The sequence below is a fragment of the Misgurnus anguillicaudatus genome, chromosome 11, assembly GCF_027580225.2.
Source record: "Misgurnus anguillicaudatus chromosome 11, ASM2758022v2, whole genome shotgun sequence".
Classification (NCBI taxonomy): domain Eukaryota; kingdom Metazoa; phylum Chordata; class Actinopteri; order Cypriniformes; family Cobitidae; genus Misgurnus; species Misgurnus anguillicaudatus.
The window spans coordinates 1,952,592-1,970,904 of record NC_073347.2 but is presented as its reverse complement, the minus strand read 5'-3'; the positions used below and the strand labels follow the sequence as shown (position 1 = coordinate 1,970,904).

Sequence of the window (18,313 nt, the reverse complement as noted above, 5' to 3'; positions counted from 1 at the left end):
TAAATGTATCTATTAAAGGTGCAGTGTGTAACTTTTAGAATGATCTCTTGACAGAAATGCTAAATAATATAAAAAACTATATTATCAGGGGTGTATATAGACCTTTCATAATGAACCGTAATGTTTTTATTACCTTAGAGTGTGACGTTTTTATCTACATACACAGAGGGTCCCCTTATGTGGAAGTCGGCATTTTGTGCCGCCATGTTTCTACGGACGCCCTTAACGGACAAACTTTTTACTAAGTTTTTCCAGGGTTCCCACACCATAGTTAACTTCAAATTCAAAGACCTTTCAAGGACTTTCCAGGTCCAATACCCTCAAATTCAAGGACTAAATGTGGGGACACATTTCAAGTGAGATCAATGTTACATTGTGTTACTTTTTAAGATACATTTTTACAGTTCCCTTTTGAGAGAACTCGCTCTGCGTCACTGCGGTGACACTGTGGGGACGCCTCAAATTCAACCACTGGTGAGGCTTAATGACAAATATATCGCTATCTGAAATATTGCCAAAGACGGCGTCAAAGGGACGCAGGAAGTATGGCAAGGGAGACAAACACAACTATGCAAAAAAGCATTTTGCTATGAATCAACATTCGCATACAGAAGATATAAGCATTTAAAGCGAACAGTTTAGCACGTGTGATTAAAAGGCTAGACAAGGGAATTATATGGATTTTTTTCCAGAAAACTTCTTGCATAAAATAGATTCAAGCACTTTCAATGACCTGTATCTATGTATGTATATTCAAAAACTTCCATAGGGCCTTGAATTTTTTTCCCCCAGATTCACAAACTTTCAAGGATTTCAAGGACCAGTGGGAACCCTAGTTTTTCTCCATCAATTACATGTTTTTCCAGTGGCGGATAGCTTCTCTATGCGTTTCAAAAGCAAGGGGTGAGCAGTGGACTGAGCCGTTGGTTGCAATTCGCAACCTCACCACTGGATGCCGCTAAAATTTACACACTGCACCTTTAAAGGCGGGGTGCATTATCTCTGAAAGCCAAAGTTGACCTTTAAAATCACCTAAACAAACACGCCCCTCAACAGAATCTGGATCTTCTTTTGATAGACCCGCCCCACACATACACAACCCAGGCAAGGATGTCAGTAAGTAGACACGCGTTGAACGTGATTTCACCAAGTAGTGATCCTGGATCAACATTGTCATAAACCAATAAGATTGCAGGATTAGGGTGTATGTTAGATTTAGGATTGGGTAAGGGCCATCAAACTATTATTTCACACTAATTTGAGGGTTTAAAATTCACCCCACCTTTAATAACTTGTATTAATAAAATGCATATCAATAAATAAATATATAAATAAATAAATAAATATAAATATATATATATAATAATTGCAGTTATTATTAATAATTTAAAGTTAACCATCTCCCATTAGCTGTTCATATTAACAATAAAAAGAAAACGACCTGAGCCAGTGGTATTATTATAATTACTTAACAAAACAAAAAAATGAATAAGTGCTTTATGAGTCTTTTTTTAATCTTGTTCTTTGTATATTTATAAATTAAACATGCACAAGACATACACACAGCTCATAGTCAATTGTCATTATAAACATGCACAAACATTATAAGCTTACATTATACACAGTGTGATGCATTTAAAAGCTTTAAAGTTGTTGGAGGCAGCTTAAAACATGTTAACAAGGCACATATCAGCAGCGGACCATACTCATATTAGTGGATTGTATTTGTCAAAAAACACTGTTAATGTAACTACATAAAAATAATACCTGCACATATCTGTGTGATATAGAAATCAATGCATTTCCTGACTATTATTAAGGAAAAATCACTATGAGCTTTCAGGAATAAACTGAAGTCTCTGTGAGCTTTTTGAACTTCTGTTGTCAGAACTCTTGTTCAGGATTGTTTGATAATTACAGACAGGTGTGTTGAAGCTGAAGTCTACAGGACGATAGCTTACCAGGAACAGGGTTGGAGACACCTGGGGCCTATACCATGAAGCCGGTTTAGTTGGTTAGCCAGCTTTGTTTAGGATTAGTTTGTGCAAATCCTGGGTTTTGGGTACCATGAAAATAGCTTGTACCAACAAGGCCTGAACATTGGCTTGGTTTTGTCAACCTGAAACTAATCCTGTAACCCTGAGTTTGTTTAACCATTTTCATGGTACGGGCCCCTGCTATAGTGGATCTGAACAGGATCAGTTCACAACAACCTTTCCATTCACATTGCTTCATATATGGGTTAGTAAAACAAAAACAATGATGATAATAATAATTATTAAAAACAAAATAAAAATGTTAGGGGTCAATATATCATGTAAACATTTATAATAGTAACTTTAAGTTAAATGCAGTGAGGTAAGAGAGAAATGTATGTGATTAAGAGGCCATAAAGTTTCATTATATAAGACCTTTATATATCAGTTGTGTTTTGTGGCACCTATAGATGCTAAAAAGGCACTTGGGTGGGTTTTCTTAACTCCTATTTGCCATTGGCAAGACCAGGCTGGTCAACTTTCTGATTATCCATGATTTTAATGGTTTTCTCAGCGTTGTCCACGTTCCTGATGAGAGTCTCCAGACGTCTCTTGATTTTCTTCTGATCTTCCAGAGCGCAGCTGATGATGACCGTCTGAAACTTCTGATCAATAGGCACAGGTGGTGCTTCAGTCACACATGCGGCGTAAAGGGCCTGTAGTCTTCCTCTGGCTCCCTCCATATCCTCAAGCACTTTAGCAGCAATCTCATCAATAATAGCTGTGACTTTCTTTAAGGCCTCCTCTTGTTGGGCGTTTCGGATCGTGTCGACAGAAACCGACACCGTTAACGTCCTGCTCATAAGTCTGTTGGCAGTCAGAGAGAGCTCTTCCTTTTCCCCTGAAACAGAAGTTGAAGTGGTTTTATGTCTGACGCTAATCGCTCCATTAGAAAATCCATCAGATGTTTCTGGCTTACCGTCACAAATGGTCCTCATTTCCTGACTGTTTTGTATCAAATGTATGGTCTCAATTAAGCTTTCTCTCTCTTGCTCCATAGCAGTGGCCGCCTCACGTAATGCCTCCACCCTACAACAGATGGAAATGATTCATCTCAGCTGATATCATAAGAGATGAACTCTGAAATGACAGATCACGTACATCACAATGACAGAAAACAAACACAAAATTTAGGGGCAGTTTGCTAGACAGAGTTTAGATTAAGCCATAACTTGGCTTTATGTAATTCTTACAAACATACTTTAAGACAGGGGTCTCCAACCTTTTTATGAGCAAGGGCTACCACAATGGATAAAACAATCTGGAGGGCTACTTTTTGATATAGTCTACTTAAAACTTTTTGTCTTACTTGTTTATTTTATTTTATTTGACTTGTTTATATGTTTTAGTATTGTTTAAAATTTTAACATGCGTAAACCAAGCCAAGCTAATATTAAAAAAAATGTAATGAATAAATATTACAGTTGAGACTATTAATAGAATGTGCTTTGGCGGGCACCTCACAGACTCTGTGCGGGATACCTGGCCACGTTGGTGACCCCTGCTTTAAGATATGTCAGTATAAGCTGTGTTTAGATAAGACAGCACAAACAAACAATTCAGTCTGACTAGACTTAAGTCCTGTCTGGAAGACAAAATATTTAATAAGAGGAAAGAGAGAAATATGAAAAAATACAAAAAAATTCATAAAATACACATACATGGTTGCCATTTTTTCATGAAAAGTACATTATAGCATCATGAATCAAATAAGTACAAAGATGTCCTTTTTTCATAACTAAGAATTGCATGTTTTCTTCAAGAGGAAATTGCATTAGGTTGAAATGCTATAAAATGAAACAATAAAAAACTACATTTTAAGTTTTAAATATGCTCAAGTGCAAGCTTTAAGTAGTTTAATGCCATTATATATTTATGTTAATGTATTATATCATTTTTCGAGCATTCTTTCTCCTTTTTCCCGATTTTGTTTTTCATGTCCCTGCTGTTTGTCCTTAGTAGTTGTTCAAAAATTGAAAAACTGTTAAAAGCTATAGATAAATGTGATTGAATCTCTTCGTTAACAAGATATTAGTCAATTGAATCAATAATAATAATAATAATAGTAAAAAAGTTTTATTGAAATGAAAAAGCCTGAAACTTTATTCTATCTAACGGTATATATGTTGTTTATGCATTAATGTAAACATTTTGCTAATTTTCAGATTGATGATACTGATCAGTATACCAACACACTCAGTAGTTTCTAGTAGTTTTCTAGTAGTATTCTTTGGGTTAGCAAAGCAAATGTCATAGGTTTGATTCCCGAAATATTTATAAAAAAAAATTATATTTTGTATCAACTTGTTTAAATACAAACACAGTTATTCCTGCACCATGTATTAAAACTCGACGCTTTCTAGACTCACTCAAGTTGTAAAGTTGTTGCTTTACATCGCGTCTGTGAGTGTAACGTTAAATGTAAAGTAAATCTTTGTCTTTCTTACCTCATTTCAATCTGATCCAGACTTTCCAGTAAGCGTCCGGAGCGGTCCGCCATTGATATGGTTCTGCTGAATTTCCCTTTAGATCCATCATTCAGTTTAGCGTTGATTTTCGCTTGAGCCATCGCTCGCTGATGGTCGCGTTTAATGATCGATTTCACGGGTGGGGTGATCTGTATTACAGCCGAGCGCTGGAGGAGGAGATCCGATTTGCGAGGAGTCGTTCCTCAGAGTCGATTCGTTCTTTATAATTCGGTCAGAAAGATTAGCAAAGGTTAGACTTTAAGTGAAACTCTAAAGTAAAAATTGTTTGTATAATTTATATATTACGTGACGATAAATGAAAACAATAAAACGAGAGAAGCACTGCTGGAAACACTTTCGAGGGCTACCTCAAAAGAATCAGTGAATCGTTTATTCGAACGGGCACGTCAAAACGATTCATTTAAACGTTGAACAAATCTACTGATCACGTTCTAGCGGTTTCCAGCTCGCCTCCCTGGAGTCACATCTCCAAACATGGGCTGAAAGTATTAGAGGTAAAACGCGTGCCTCATGACCTCCAAACACGAGCCAAGGAGGTTTCAAAGACAGAGGCGAATTTAGTGCCAAAATAGCAACATAGAAAAGACTGGAACATAGTGTTAAATTAAAGTCATTTTAATGAACATCCTTTATTCAAACAAACAAACAAACAAAAAACAATACAAAGAAAAATACAATGTTAACAAATACAGTGTATGGAAATCAGTGGGGGAAATGGCACAATTTTAAACCGTGTCCTAATAAATCAAAACTCCTGTAAGCTTCTTTTTAAGGCCTCTTCAATATCTGCAACAAGAGAAATAACCGTTTATTATTCATTTAAACATCATGTACAGAATGTGCACAAAGTGTTTTGAAGAAAATACAGTCAGAAAACCTTTTCAAATCGTATTCATGCAAACAGAAAGCTACGATTTAGGAAACTGTAGATAGGGGGGTCCTATTATGCCTTAATACAAAGTCTTGATTTTATTTATGGGATGTAGTAGAATAGGGTTTCATGCATGATTGTTCAAACACATTATTATATTCACAAAGCACTTCTCTTCCCAATCTGTCTCTACCACCCCTGTCCCACCCTCAGTCAGTCAACTTTGTTTGGTCAAGTCTGTTGTGATATCACTCAGATGTCCTGCTAGTGTGTGAAAGCTATAAAGTGTGTACAGCCCTGGCTTCAGGTAGGATTGGATTAGGGTTGCAAAATTCTGGAAATTTTTAAGGCTGGAAACTTTCCATGGGAATTAACAAGAATATATGAGAATGAACAGGAATATATGGGAATTAAGGGGAAATATTAAGAATAAACTGGGAATTTGAAAAGAATTGCAGAGTTGCCTATAACAGGAAAATTAAATGTAGTTAAAATCATGCAGTTAATGCAGTTTGAGTTGAATTTCTACTCTGCACATTCTTCAGTCACATGCACACAGCACACTTCTTTCTGAAGGGTCATTGAGGCCACACCCCCTGCATGTGCTTGCATTCTTTAATAACAAGCACAGATCATTTCTTGGACAATAATTTTATGTGCAGGATTCTTCTTTGTATGTTTTCATGTAAATTACATAAATTTGTTTAAAACTTCCTTGTTCTGTATGTAAGCTAGTGTGCAACAACATTTTACCATTGTAAAAGCAAATACTGCACTTATATAAATATATAAATGTGTTTATACAATAGATAGCTAGCCAGTAAATCTAGCACTACTATAAAAAGTATAATAATGTTTATTACGCTACTCAATGGAAGAATCGCATAAACTTCTACTCTACTAAATGTTTATTTCTACTACAAAATGTTTCTGTTGGTAAAAATGTATAGTCAATATAAATTTTCCTAAATTTCCAAATAATTCCCATAATTTCCCGTAAATTCCTATTAATTGACTTTTAAAGAGACACTCCACTATTTTTTTTTAAACTATGCTCATTTTTATATTACGTAGCAGCCGAAAATAGTCCCCTTAGTATCTTTTAATAGTAGGGGACTATTTTCAGGCGCTGTGTAATATCATTGCACCTCCTGCAACCATGATGTTACAGCAGCAAAGTCCTTGATTATTACACCAGAATGAGAGTATAGTTCCTGGCCATATCAGCCAAGACAATTGCAACTTTTAATTTTCGGTCGGTCTTAGTACCCGATGTAACTACAGAAGAGTCAAGTTTTAAATAGGAAAAATATCGAAACTCTTTGATTATTGATTGTGATGCTAATGGTCTAATCAGATTCAATGGATTGTGCTAAGCTATGCTAAAGGTCGTAGCGCCCGACCCACAGATCAGATGAATGGATTCCAAAACGGTAAAATCAAATGTTTAACCTCAGGGTAGCTGGAAAATGAGCATATTTTAAAAAGTGTACTGTCCCTTTAAGTTTCCAATTTGGAATATTTCCAAAATTCTCCAGATTAAGTTCCCATGGAAAGTCTCCAGAAATTTATCTGAAACTTTCTGCCCCTTTGCCACCCTAGACAGGATACACAAGCACGACTGCATTGTGTTTTCTTTTTGTCATTAGATTTCTTATACATTTCAGATGCAAACAGATAATGTGACATTTGACATCACAGAAGTACACTGTAGTCCCAACAAGTCATTGGTTGTAGATCTGGAAATGTGTTTTCTGTTATCTTCCTTTGGAGTGGATTTTGATCTTTGTTACTTTGGAGACAAATGTTATGCTCGAACAGACACATTATACACCAACTAAAGTTTGCAAAGCATAATAGGACCCAAAAAATGCAGGTAGTGACAACCGCATTTACAAGACTCACGTTGTTGAATTTCTGTTCCATTTACTCCAACATTATAATGCGGTTGTCACACCTGAAACTTTGCTGTGTGTACAGGACGAGTGTCAGCAATAGTTTATGCTAACGTGATAACATTTCACTTGACAAATTCAACATTTAAGCACCAAACACTTACACCAAAACCATACAACAAAACCCAGCCTGATCAGCTCACCACACCACATGTGCCCATTAGACCCACATAAAAATCAAGATTCAAGAAAAACAAAGACTGTGGGTTTCATAAAAATGAAACATACCCACAATGATAAAACTCTTCAGGCATGCAAAGCTGGCAGAAATAAACAGCTGATTAATTACCGCATAGAGACTTTCAATCAACTCACATTCTGACAAATGCAAAAGGCAGAAATACAGTAAGCAATACAGTTATAAGAGATGATGACCCACCTATGTCCAGATCCTTTGACTTCCTGGCTTCCTCTGCACTCAAAGCTAAAGCAAGCTTCATGTCTCGATCAAACGCATCTAAGTATAAAATAAACACATAAATGCTTCCTTCCTTAACGGATTATTCCACTTTCATAAAATCATCCCATTAAATTACTCAACCCCATGTCATCCAAGATGTGTATATCTTTCTTTGTTCAGTCAAGAAGAAATTAAGTTTTTTGAGAAAAACATTCAGGATTTTCCATATAGTGGACATTAATGGATCTCAGTTTCAATGCAGCTTCAAAGGACTCTAAACAATCCCAAACGAGGCATAAGGGTCTTATCTAGTGAAACCATTGTCATTTTTGCCTCAAAAAATAAAAATATGTAAATCAAAATATTAAACAACAACTTCTCATCATGCACTAGCCGTGTGATGCACCAGCGTCAGCGTGGAATAAAAGGAGCATTCAGTAGGGCTGTGCCGATTAATCATGCAAATGCGCGTTCTCAATTAATGAATTTGAATGAATTACCGCCACATCCAAAAGCCAGAGGGCGCTCTTGTATAGAAACGCCATTTGTGCCACAGAAGAAGTAGCATTACAAACGCTATTCCGGGAAATGTCTACAGGAATATTTATATTAGGTATGTTGCTAACTCCGGTGTGGTGGCTGACTTTTTGGTTCCGCTCAACGAAACTCAAGATTTCCTCAGGCGGCGTGTAGTGTTGTTGAAATGAATGCTTCTGTTGATTTGTTGATGGCGAAATTTCTGAGTTTTTATTGTTAACACCACCGGAAGAACCATAGGTACCTTCTCGTTTTCAGTAACCACCTTTCATGTTTAACTACTGGCCGTGCGAGCTCGCCAAAGTCGGTTGTTTGTAAAATCGTCATTGTTTTTGCTGAAGTTGAGTAAAGACAGTCTTGAAATTGTAAAGATATTTAGTTTAATTGCTAAACTACAAGTGAACAAAATTTTAATAAATTTGAACGACGACCACAGGAGTTTTACCTCCACCAAAATCTGCTTGAATGGTAAAGAATGGGAAGCAGCCGTATAGCCATGTAGTAGATGTCTGTATATATAGACTGAATAAAGAGTGTTATTTGGTGTAATTAGTGGTTTGCTTTTTTATATATATATATGACTTTTCAGAAGGAGAATATTTAGAGGATATGGCAAACAGCTTATCTTGAAAGATTCAGGTCAATATCTCAAAAATTAAAAGAGTTATAGCAAACAAGTTATAATTTTCATGATTCGGTCACACATTTTCTTGAATTTTAATGGAAAACATGGGACAAAATAAAGTGATGATTTTTGAGTTTCAAATGGCCAGTATTTTGTTATTCTGTGATGTCCATAAACATGATCTTGGTCTCATTTAAAAGCTTTTTTCAAGCTCTTTCTATCTGAACAACTAGTTTTAGCATAACCATTATGACAATTTTAGCAACATACCTATTTTTATCGCTGTTCTTCAAATTGTTTCAGGTATTTTCATGATAATAAAGAATATTTTGAATGATTGTGTTTGACGAGTGTTGCTTTTGTATATGCACGTTATAAACGACTCAAACTCATGGTGATTTTAGATTGATAGAGACTTACTACTGACCACAGAGCATGAAACACAGAATCACAGCCCTAGCGTTCAGATGTTGTTTTATGTGTAATGATACTAATTAATGTCTTTGTGTCAGTTTATTGTTTAAAATGGTCCACATGTGTGCATTTCACATATGTAATGCATGACCTTTCCACGTGATTACGTAATACGTGAGGTCGAGCTGGCGAATCCCACGGCTAGTGCAATGACGAGAAGTTGTGTTCAAAAACTACTTATTTCATTTTTTGGGGCCGAAAATGACAATGGTTTCACTAGATAAGACCCTTATGCCTCGGTTGGGATCATTTAGAGCCTTTAAAGTTGCATTGAAATGGTAAAATGTTGAGGTCCACTAAAGTCCACTATATGGAGAAAAATCCCTGAATGTTTTCCCCATAAAACTGAACCTCTTCTTGACTGAACAAAGAAAAACATCAACATCCCGGATGACATGGGGGTTGAGTAAATGATCTGGATTTTTTTTATGAAAGTAGAGTAATCCTTTAATGCATTTGTAATATCAACAATAATCAATAAATAACATTGCAATACAACATGAAAATACTATGCAAGTACCATTTGTATGCAAACCTACCATCATCTTCAATATCCCGTGAAGCAGTCACCTCTTGTTTGAAATCGGCAACACTTGATGCAATGATGCTTTTAACATTTTGAAACTCCTCTGCTGTCAAAGAAAACAACATTTGACATTTTATCTCACGTTTAAACACACAATGAACAATGTTATTATACAATAAAAGCAAATAGTGACGTCACGTGACCAGGAGCTTGACTTTGTCAAGAATAGGCTTTATGCCCAGCTGCACTACTTCCTGAACTTCAGCCAGCTCCTTGTTTCCTGTCTGCCATTATTAAACAAACTGATTAATCCAGGTGTGACAGACCTCAGCAGACACAACAACAACAACAATCAGACACACCTGAATTAATCAGTTTGTCCAATAATGGCAGACATACAGGCATACAGATTTTGAAAGAAAGGTACAGGAGTAAATAATTGAGTACTTTAGGAAGCAAAATAAAAAAGCAGGACATGAATGGAAGACCTCTCACCATTAGACTTTTTGAAGATCGGCTGTGCATCGAGTATCTGGGATTTGGATGCTGGTTTCTTGTCTGTGTCGCTGGGTCGGTTGCAAGCGCATGGCTCTAACTGGCAGTGTTGCTTGTGATAGTGTGAATGGAAACTTGGCACGTCTTTGTGGCTCTCTAAACATACAGTGCACTGAACATCAAAACTCTTCTCAAGCGCCTCGTGTTTAATAAGCACATGCGTCTTCATCTCCGCATAGACGGACGTCTTTCTGTCACACTGCCGACAGACGTAGTCGCATTTGTTGTCGATGGCCAACTGTTTCATGCACTTTGTGAAAACGGCCTTTCGTTCCTCTTTGGATTTCTCAGAGCCAATGCAAGGACAGATTCGGGAGGGACCCGCACCAGCCAGAGGACTCTCGACGGTACTTTCCGTGGCAGCCTGGGAATTACTCTCAGCCGTCTCCAAACGGTAAAAATCTTGGCTGTGCAAACTGTCGTAGTGCTCCTGAAACTCTCTTTCGTTGTTGTATAGTATGCTATCGCAAAGACCACAGAAGTAGCGGAGGACTACGTCGCCGCCGTGCTCGTTGGCGCAATGGCGGCGTAGGGTTGAATCTTTGAAAAACTTCTGTGGACAGTGGCCGCAGGCAAACCTCTGGAAACTGTGACTGCTCAGATCGCCGCAGTGTTTACGCACCCCCGCTTCCGAGTCGAAGAGATCCTCGCACATTCGACAAAGCCACCATTCGGCCTTCGGAGGTGGGCCGGAGGAGGAACTAGCTGGCCTGCTCGTTTGGGTTTCAGAACTGGTGGAAGGTTTAGGGGACGTACTAGAGGAGACGCTGTTATCTATGACATCTTCTCTTTCTTGGTAGTAGGTGTGACCTCGATGACTTACGCCAACGTGCGACATGATGTCTTCCATCCTCGGCAATTCGACCTTGCACTGCCTGCAGTGGAAAAGGAAGTTGGACAGGTGAGCGCCGCCATGGAACCTGCTCATGTGCAAACGGGCTATAGACGACTCGCCCGTTAACTTCCCACAGACTGCACATTTGTGAAAGATCTGATTGGCAGCCTGGAGGTGCTTGCTCGCTTGCGACTCCTCCGTGAAGCGTAGGCCACATTCGCAGAACCAGGCGAGGCCTGACCTTTTCTCCCGTTTGCATTGAGAATCTAAGCTGGTCGTTCTTTGTCGCTTAGCTGACGGCTCCTCTGAATCTTTGGGATCCTTCTTGCTCCCCCACATCAAGGAGTCATTTGAAGGATTCGCCGTGCCTTTCCGAGCAATGCGGGTTTCGCTGTAGTTGCTGTAGTACAGAAGGGCTTTGTCCAGACTGCTGATCGGCTTCACGTTATGTTTGGTGTGTCCTCTGTGTTCCTCCATCTTACCCAGGGTGAGAAAGAGTTTGTGGCATGTGAAGCATTGACCCGCAAGCGCCATTTTCTTCATGATGTCAGTGACGCTTTGATCCGCAATGGCAATAGCACAACCATGTCTGCAGTGCACACTAGAAAATAAGGCAAATCTGTTAGTGAAATAGTGCTCCGGTACTGAGCGATTCCATGAAAAGTCAATATTTCCATAAAAAAAGCATTTCATAAAAGTATTTAACCATACTGATCTCTCAGATTTCAACATTTATGGGCAGTTTCCCGTACAGGGTTTATCCTAGTACCAGACTAAAATGCATGTTTGAACTGCTTGAATTTAAAAATATCTTGCACTAGCATATTTTAACATATATCCGTGTCATTGATTTGTCTTAAGAGCCACACTAGTATTTTTTTTGTAAGGTATGTTTGTAAAAACCACTTAAATGTCATAATATAACTTAAGACCAAGTCCTGGCTTGATCTAAACCCTGTCCGGGAAACCGTCCCATAGTGCAGTGGTTCTCAAATTGGGGGGCAGCGAGATGGTGCCAGGGGGGCCCCAGTTTTATGACATTTTATAAAATACATTAATTTATCATGAATTCTGTGTAATTAAACCTAACAAAAATAAGGCTACTAACCAACAGCACTACTTTGTTTAACTTAATATGTTTTGTTTAATTAAAATGTTACATTTTAGAACAGTTTTTGTCATAAATTTTCTTTGGGGGGCCACGAAAGGAATGCAACGTACACAAGGGGGGCCGCACGCAGAAAAAGTTTGAGAACCACTGCCATAGTGGCTTAAATACCCATGCGTGCTCTCTGATTTTTAAACTTTTTTTTTCAAATCATTTTCCATAGTTGGGTAAGTGCAGCTTTCAGATTTTGTGTCTGCCATCACTTCTTCATTTTTTGGGTATTATATTGCTTCTGGTTTGTGCAGTTTAATTCACATAATTCCTAGAATGTCTCCCAAAACCTTATGTCCATTTTTATTACACCCATAACGCATATATGTTTCCTTATCTAAAATAAAACATAAGTACAGACTAGGACTGAGTTTTACGACCAATTTGGAGATTCGATTCTTTTGTATGGTTTTGATTCGATACAATTTAGTGCAATATCGATTGGTTCTCAATATGACGAAATATTTTGCAGACATTAAGATTTATTTTGTTTGCTGTCACTTTAAGATCTACATGTAATGCATGGATCCAACATACTATTACACATGCGGTTAATTGGCAAGGCCTAAAACATGGCAAACACTGGAAAGTGCGGGCAAGTGACAGGTCTGTTAGCTGTTTTGAGCATCATTTACGCTTCACTTTTAAGCATTCCTCAGAAAAGACAAATTCACCCGCAGATACAGCATTTCAACAATAACGCAGTAACTAAAACATCTGCATGATGCCATATCCATCCTAAAGTACAAAAAACTAATCTTGAATAACACAATTACTTGGTGCACTTTAACCTACACACACATCTGTCATCTTTAATATAACAGTGGTCAGGAGATGATGAAATGTCACTAGAAAACTTACTTGAAGTGTGCTCTTGCCTCCATATGTGAAGTAAGAACTACAGAGCAGACTGTGCATTTGACTTTGAAGCTGATATCCTTACAGAGAGCGATCAAGCGGTTCTTTGCGTAGCGTGGAACTGGCACGGGAACAGCTGGTGTCTTTGCATCTAAAAGAGAAAAGTGAAAAAAAGAAACGCAAGGTCAAGCCAATAATCAAATGTGTCCACTGTTTATTCTCACACTTAAAATTGTTATTTGTTAAATTCATTCACAATGCTGATATTACTGAACAAAGACATTTTTATGAGGACTTATTACACAGCACTCTGCAAAGCCTCATCGGAGCCATCTTAAGAGTGCAATTTAATACTAACGATAAATAAATTCAACATGAATACGCAAAATTAATAACATACTGAGATTTTATTTACAAATGATAATGGATCCACAGTGCATTCAAGCTTTACATTTTATCAATATGTGTGTTCACTGGGAATCAAACTCATGGCCTTTGTGCTGCTATCCCTCAACTAGTTAAACTACAGCAGCACAGAAACATTTAGGAAATGATGGTTCATTTGTTATATCACACAGCACTGAAAATAAAGTTTGATTGTAGATGATCACAAACCAGAGAGCGAGATGGAGTGAGTGAAGTGATTTTTGGTTGACATATGCTGCAGGCATTCATCCCTGATATTAAAGAGAAGATAGCAGGCAGGACAGGCGAAGCATACGATCAACTGATAGCTCTGAGATCTCGTGTGACCATCAGCATCAGAGGAGGACACCTATAGATATCAAACACAACAGGCAAGCTATGTAAAAAATGAGCAAAAGTTGTGCAAAGGTTTCATGAGAAACGAAATATACATTGATCTTGTGAGATAGAAATTCAAATACATATACAATATATTATATATATTTACATTCAGATAAATTGAGCAGATGTAAACATTTGAGCAGCCAAATGCACCCACGTTAGAGGACGATGAGGTACTAATATTTCTTAAAGGTGCAGTGTGTAATTTTTAAAAGGATCTCTTGACAGAAATGCAAAATAATATTCAAAACTATATTATCAGGGGTGCATAAAGACCTTTCATAATGAACCGTTATGTTTTTATTACGAGACGTTTTTATCTACATACAAAGAGGATCCCCTTAAATGGAAGTCGGCATTTTGGGCCGCCATGTTTCTACAGAAGCCATTAACGGACAAAATTATTTACTAAGTTGATATGTTTGTCCCATGGCGGCTACCGTAGCCTCTCTATGCGTTTCAAAAGTGAGGGGTGAGAAGTGGACTGAGCCGTTGGTTGCAATTCGCAACCTCACCAATAGATGCCACTAAAATGTACACACTGCACCTTTAAAGTGAAAGGATATTTAGCATCTACAGTCTGAGCAGCTCACTGCAGTGGTATGGCTTTCTGTCAGATGCAATGTAATTCAGCCTTTGTAAAGGGCTGTAAGTGATGAATGATATATATTTAAGAGTTGGAAGATGGAAATCTTAAAAGGCGCAACACCAAAGAAAAAGGGGGGATATAAACACTATTGGGGCTGTGCGGTATGACCAAAAAACCATTTCTCAAGTGATTTTATTTCATAGTAATGGTATATTTCACCATTTAGTTTAAAAAAAATCTGTTATTTTACATCACTGTAATGGAATATACCGTCATACCGCCCAGCTCTAAACACTATTATGACTGCAAACTTTACTAACAAACAGTAAGAGGAAAAATACAATATGACCCCTTTTAAAAGTCCCAAAAATCACTAAAGCTGAAAACATAAAAAAAGACCTTAGACTCCACATGATCTCTCCATGATTCTTTGGAGTTAAAGTGGCACCCACAGGCCAGACAGGCAAAGACAGAGGAAGGGCTGCCTTTCAGGGCAATAGTGGGGTCACATGGTGAGTGATCAAACCTGAAAACATAATGTGCAGATGAATCAAACAGGCCTCAGCCCCAACACATTTTGAAAGTCATTTAGGGAATTTATTCATGAACAACACCTTTTAAGATGACCCTCGAGCAAAAGAACGTTGTCATAGACTCTCCCGCAGTTAATGACTGGGCAGGTTTGAGGTGAAAACCTCACCGGTGCTGGAGCTGATCTGCGTCTCCAGTGGGAGTTGATGGCACCCGGCTGTAAACCTGGGCATTCAAGTCAAAGAGTTAAAGACTTCTTTCACATGCAAGTTATTTAAAATCTGGAAAACATCACTGACCTGGCATTTTTAGCCATATATCCACACAACGCTTGGCATCGTCACTGTTACTGTTAGTACGACTGACTGCCAGCTCATTGCGTCCATGTGCTTGCTGTGAAATCATCTTTTCCTGTTGTAAAAACACAATTTAAATGTCATGGGGACTATTACAGACCATTTATTAAATAAAGACAGTGCAGAGGCGAACCTTAAAAGCTTTACACTTTTCAGCCCTCTCCTGTTTCTCGACAGCAACCTGGCGTGCCAGTCTGTCCAGTGTGGACACAGCGTGAGCTCTCTGCTTGTCAACCTGCTCCTCAATCTAAACATTTAAAACAAGAGAAAACATAATGCAGTTTATACATTTTCCATAAACATAGAATTTTTTTGTATCAATCTTTCACTTTGTTTAAAGTTTTTAATTTTATTCTTAAATAAAACCCAAAGTTATTTTTGGGGGGTGGAAACAAACTTGTGTTTGGACCAAGCAATCGTGTCATTTACCTTTGATGTGTGTTTGGCAGATGCTTTTATTCAAAGCGGATTGCAGTGAATGCAAAGTGTATTTTTATTTCATACGGCAAAAAGAAATTTTCAAATATAATTTTAAATATATTTCAAAATATACAAAAAATTGCCAAAAAATATATGTACTGAAATATATTTTGAAATGTTTACAAAAATGAATTTTTCACCAATATATTTTTTTGCCATTTTTTGTAAATTTTTATTTATTTTATAAATATAAATATTCAAATAATTTATAAAATATTTTAATTTTAAAGCATTTATATTCACATTGCATTGGAATAAAAGCTTTGTATGTTATAAACCTGTAAACATAACAGGTTTGAAAAGATTTAAATAAAATTTTGAACTGCAAAAATATACTTATAAATTTATATTCTATACATACTTATACATACAAACTTTAATATTTTGGCGAGGATTTTTTTTTTTTGCCGTATGGGTGGTAAAATTTGAAATTTATTTATTGCCCCTGAAATACATTTTGAAACATATGTTAATATACAAAGGTAAAAACTATAAATATTTTCAAATTCAAAAATATATTTAATTAAGCTTTATATGCTAAATACATTTTGTAGAGAGTATTTAAAAATATTTTTGGCCAAAGAAATTTATTCTTTGCCGAATGTGTGTTTATTGGAAATCAAACCCACAACTACTAGCATCATGCTCTATCAACTAAGCTACATGAACACTGCATATAATATAAATAATAATATATATAATATAATAGCACACAAGCTTTATGTATTTACTCTAATTTGTCTGCATAGATTTGAGATCTACTGCAGAGGATGGAAATCAGGAAGATCACCCCAAATGTTGCATGTTTTTCATAGTGTAAAAAACACAAACCTTGAATGCAAAAAGTTACTTTGGATAAAAGTACCTGTCAAATGCACTACATACACCACCCACCTTTATCGTGGGGACAAGAGTGGACATTTTGCTTAGCATGTTTTTATAATGTTTCATAGAATGAAGAAAATAATAAGGGAGTTGAATGAGACTGACTTTTCTAAAGAGAGAATGTAAATAAACGTACAGTATGTGCAGTAGGTTCACCATCCTCATCTTCAGCATCACTCAGCAGGTCTATGCACTCCAACACTGGTCTCAGAGGGCCCTCCTGCGACAACATAATGTAGTTTAAACACACATCTCCACAGAAACTCAATCCAGTTCTTATGTGTGAAGACCCAGATGCAAACAACTGCCATAATAACTCAAATGATACATTAAAAGCCAGTAAAGTGTCCTGCACACTTACAGATACAAACTCCACATCATCTTCAACATTCTCAGAGACAGTAGAGACAGACATCATGGCTTACACCTCGATGCAGCATAATAAAATCAACACTTTCAGTGTTACACGCATTGGTGCTGTGTAAATCCTCGAATTTAACGTAGAGAGTGCCTGGAATAATGTTATCAAGTCTGAAAACTGCCTGCATGAAAAGCTTAACTAACCGACATGTTAAAGACAAAACTCTAGCTATAATAATTACAAACAATTCATTATCGACATTAAATTACAAATTCAACAGTGGATTCGCGCTAAAGTAAGCAAAGCATTGCAAAAATCTGAGCATGTGTGAAGCAAACTAGCGTTAATCACATATAGCAAGCCAGAGATCGTCAAAATAAAAGTCACCCAATATCCCGTTGTTATTTAAAAAATACATAAACTTAATTCAAAATATTTTGTAATTTTTATACGTTTGTATGAATTTAACATTTTATACGCTTTAATGAATTTTAAAAAAATACTCAGTCCAGATACATTCATTCATTTACTTTCTTTTCGCATGTATATATTTAGAAATTGTCATACGACTTCCTTTAAATCCTATCTGAATGGAATTTCTTTTTTATTTGTACAATACTTGACTGTTGTGGACACAGAAATAACCACCTTAAAATTAGCATAACTTATTAAACTGCCCATTAAAGAAATCTCTCTCTAAATCAACGCACATAAAACAAAATACCGCAGTGTTTAATAGTTTAAAAGAGTATACTATATGGTGTATATAGCCTTATATTTCGTGTGGGCCTGAAAATAAAAATTATCTTAAAATAAAAAATATAAATATCATACCATCGTTGACTGCATCATAATAAAACGGTGCTTTATGAAACGACACAAATTCTAATTGTACTAATATTAAGTATGGCTAGTTCTGAGTGTGTGAAACACATCACTTGGACAGAGTTAAATATGACTGGTAGTAGTAGGCTAATAATAAAA

General features: G+C 36.8%; 3 protein-coding genes across 5 annotated transcripts in view; all 3 read right to left on the bottom strand.

The window, feature by feature from the left end:
• The window catches only part of LOC129416559 (uncharacterized), a 136,526-nt gene that overhangs the window by 50,279 nt on the left and 67,934 nt on the right, over positions 1 to 18,313 (bottom strand). The gene's annotated exons all lie outside the window — the stretch shown is intronic.
• On the bottom strand, positions 1,699 to 4,974 carry bag2 (BCL2 associated athanogene 2). Its single transcript, XM_055170888.2, has 3 exons — positions 4,484 to 4,974; positions 2,956 to 3,065; positions 1,699 to 2,877 (listed from the first exon to the last, which is right to left on the bottom strand). The coding sequence occupies exons 1-3, from the start codon at positions 4,603 to 4,605 to the stop codon at positions 2,483 to 2,485; spliced, it is 627 nt and encodes a 208-aa protein (XP_055026863.1). The 5' UTR covers positions 4,606 to 4,974; the 3' UTR covers positions 1,699 to 2,482.
• Positions 5,125 to 17,715, bottom strand: znf451 (zinc finger protein 451). Of its 3 annotated transcripts, XM_073872805.1 has the most exons (13): positions 17,330 to 17,713; positions 17,105 to 17,188; positions 15,737 to 15,850; positions 15,547 to 15,658; positions 15,331 to 15,472; positions 15,116 to 15,242; positions 13,936 to 14,095; positions 13,324 to 13,471; positions 10,409 to 11,904; positions 9,927 to 10,019; positions 7,731 to 7,808; positions 7,580 to 7,611; positions 5,125 to 5,311 (listed from the first exon to the last, which is right to left on the bottom strand). In XM_073872805.1, exons 1-12 carry the CDS (start codon positions 17,384 to 17,386, stop codon positions 7,598 to 7,600), a joined length of 2,625 nt encoding a protein of 874 aa, XP_073728906.1. In that variant the 5' UTR covers positions 17,387 to 17,713; the 3' UTR covers positions 5,125 to 5,311; positions 7,580 to 7,597. The 3 variants fall into 3 exon arrangements, with proteins under 3 accessions (XP_073728906.1, XP_073728905.1, XP_055026855.2); XM_073872804.1 differs by lacking the exon at positions 7,580 to 7,611 and having other exon boundaries at positions 9,927 to 10,016; positions 17,330 to 17,715; XM_055170880.2 differs by lacking the exon at positions 7,580 to 7,611.

Excerpts from the sequence above, each read along its gene's own strand:
- bag2 (XM_055170888.2), bottom strand. The coding sequence starts at position 4,605 with ATGGCTCAAGCGAAAATCAACGCTAAACTGAATGATGGATCTAAAGGG. Across the intron at positions 3,066-4,483 it reads CTGGATCAGATTGAAATGAG|GGTGGAGGCATTACGTGAGG; the intron begins GTAAGAAAGACA and ends CATCTGTTGTAG. Across the intron at positions 2,878-2,955 it reads AATGAGGACCATTTGTGACG|GGGAAAAGGAAGAGCTCTCT; the intron begins GTAAGCCAGAAA and ends CTTCTGTTTCAG.
- znf451 (XM_055170880.2), bottom strand. The coding sequence starts at position 17,386 with ATGATGTCTGTCTCTACTGTCTCTGAGAATGTTGAAGATGATGTGGAG. Across the intron at positions 15,473-15,546 it reads TATATGGCTAAAAATGCCAG|GTTTACAGCCGGGTGCCATC; the intron begins GTCAGTGATGTT and ends TTGAATGCCCAG. Across the intron at positions 11,905-13,323 it reads GAGGCAAGAGCACACTTCAA|TGTGCACTGCAGACATGGTT; the intron begins GTAAGTTTTCTA and ends CTTATTTTCTAG.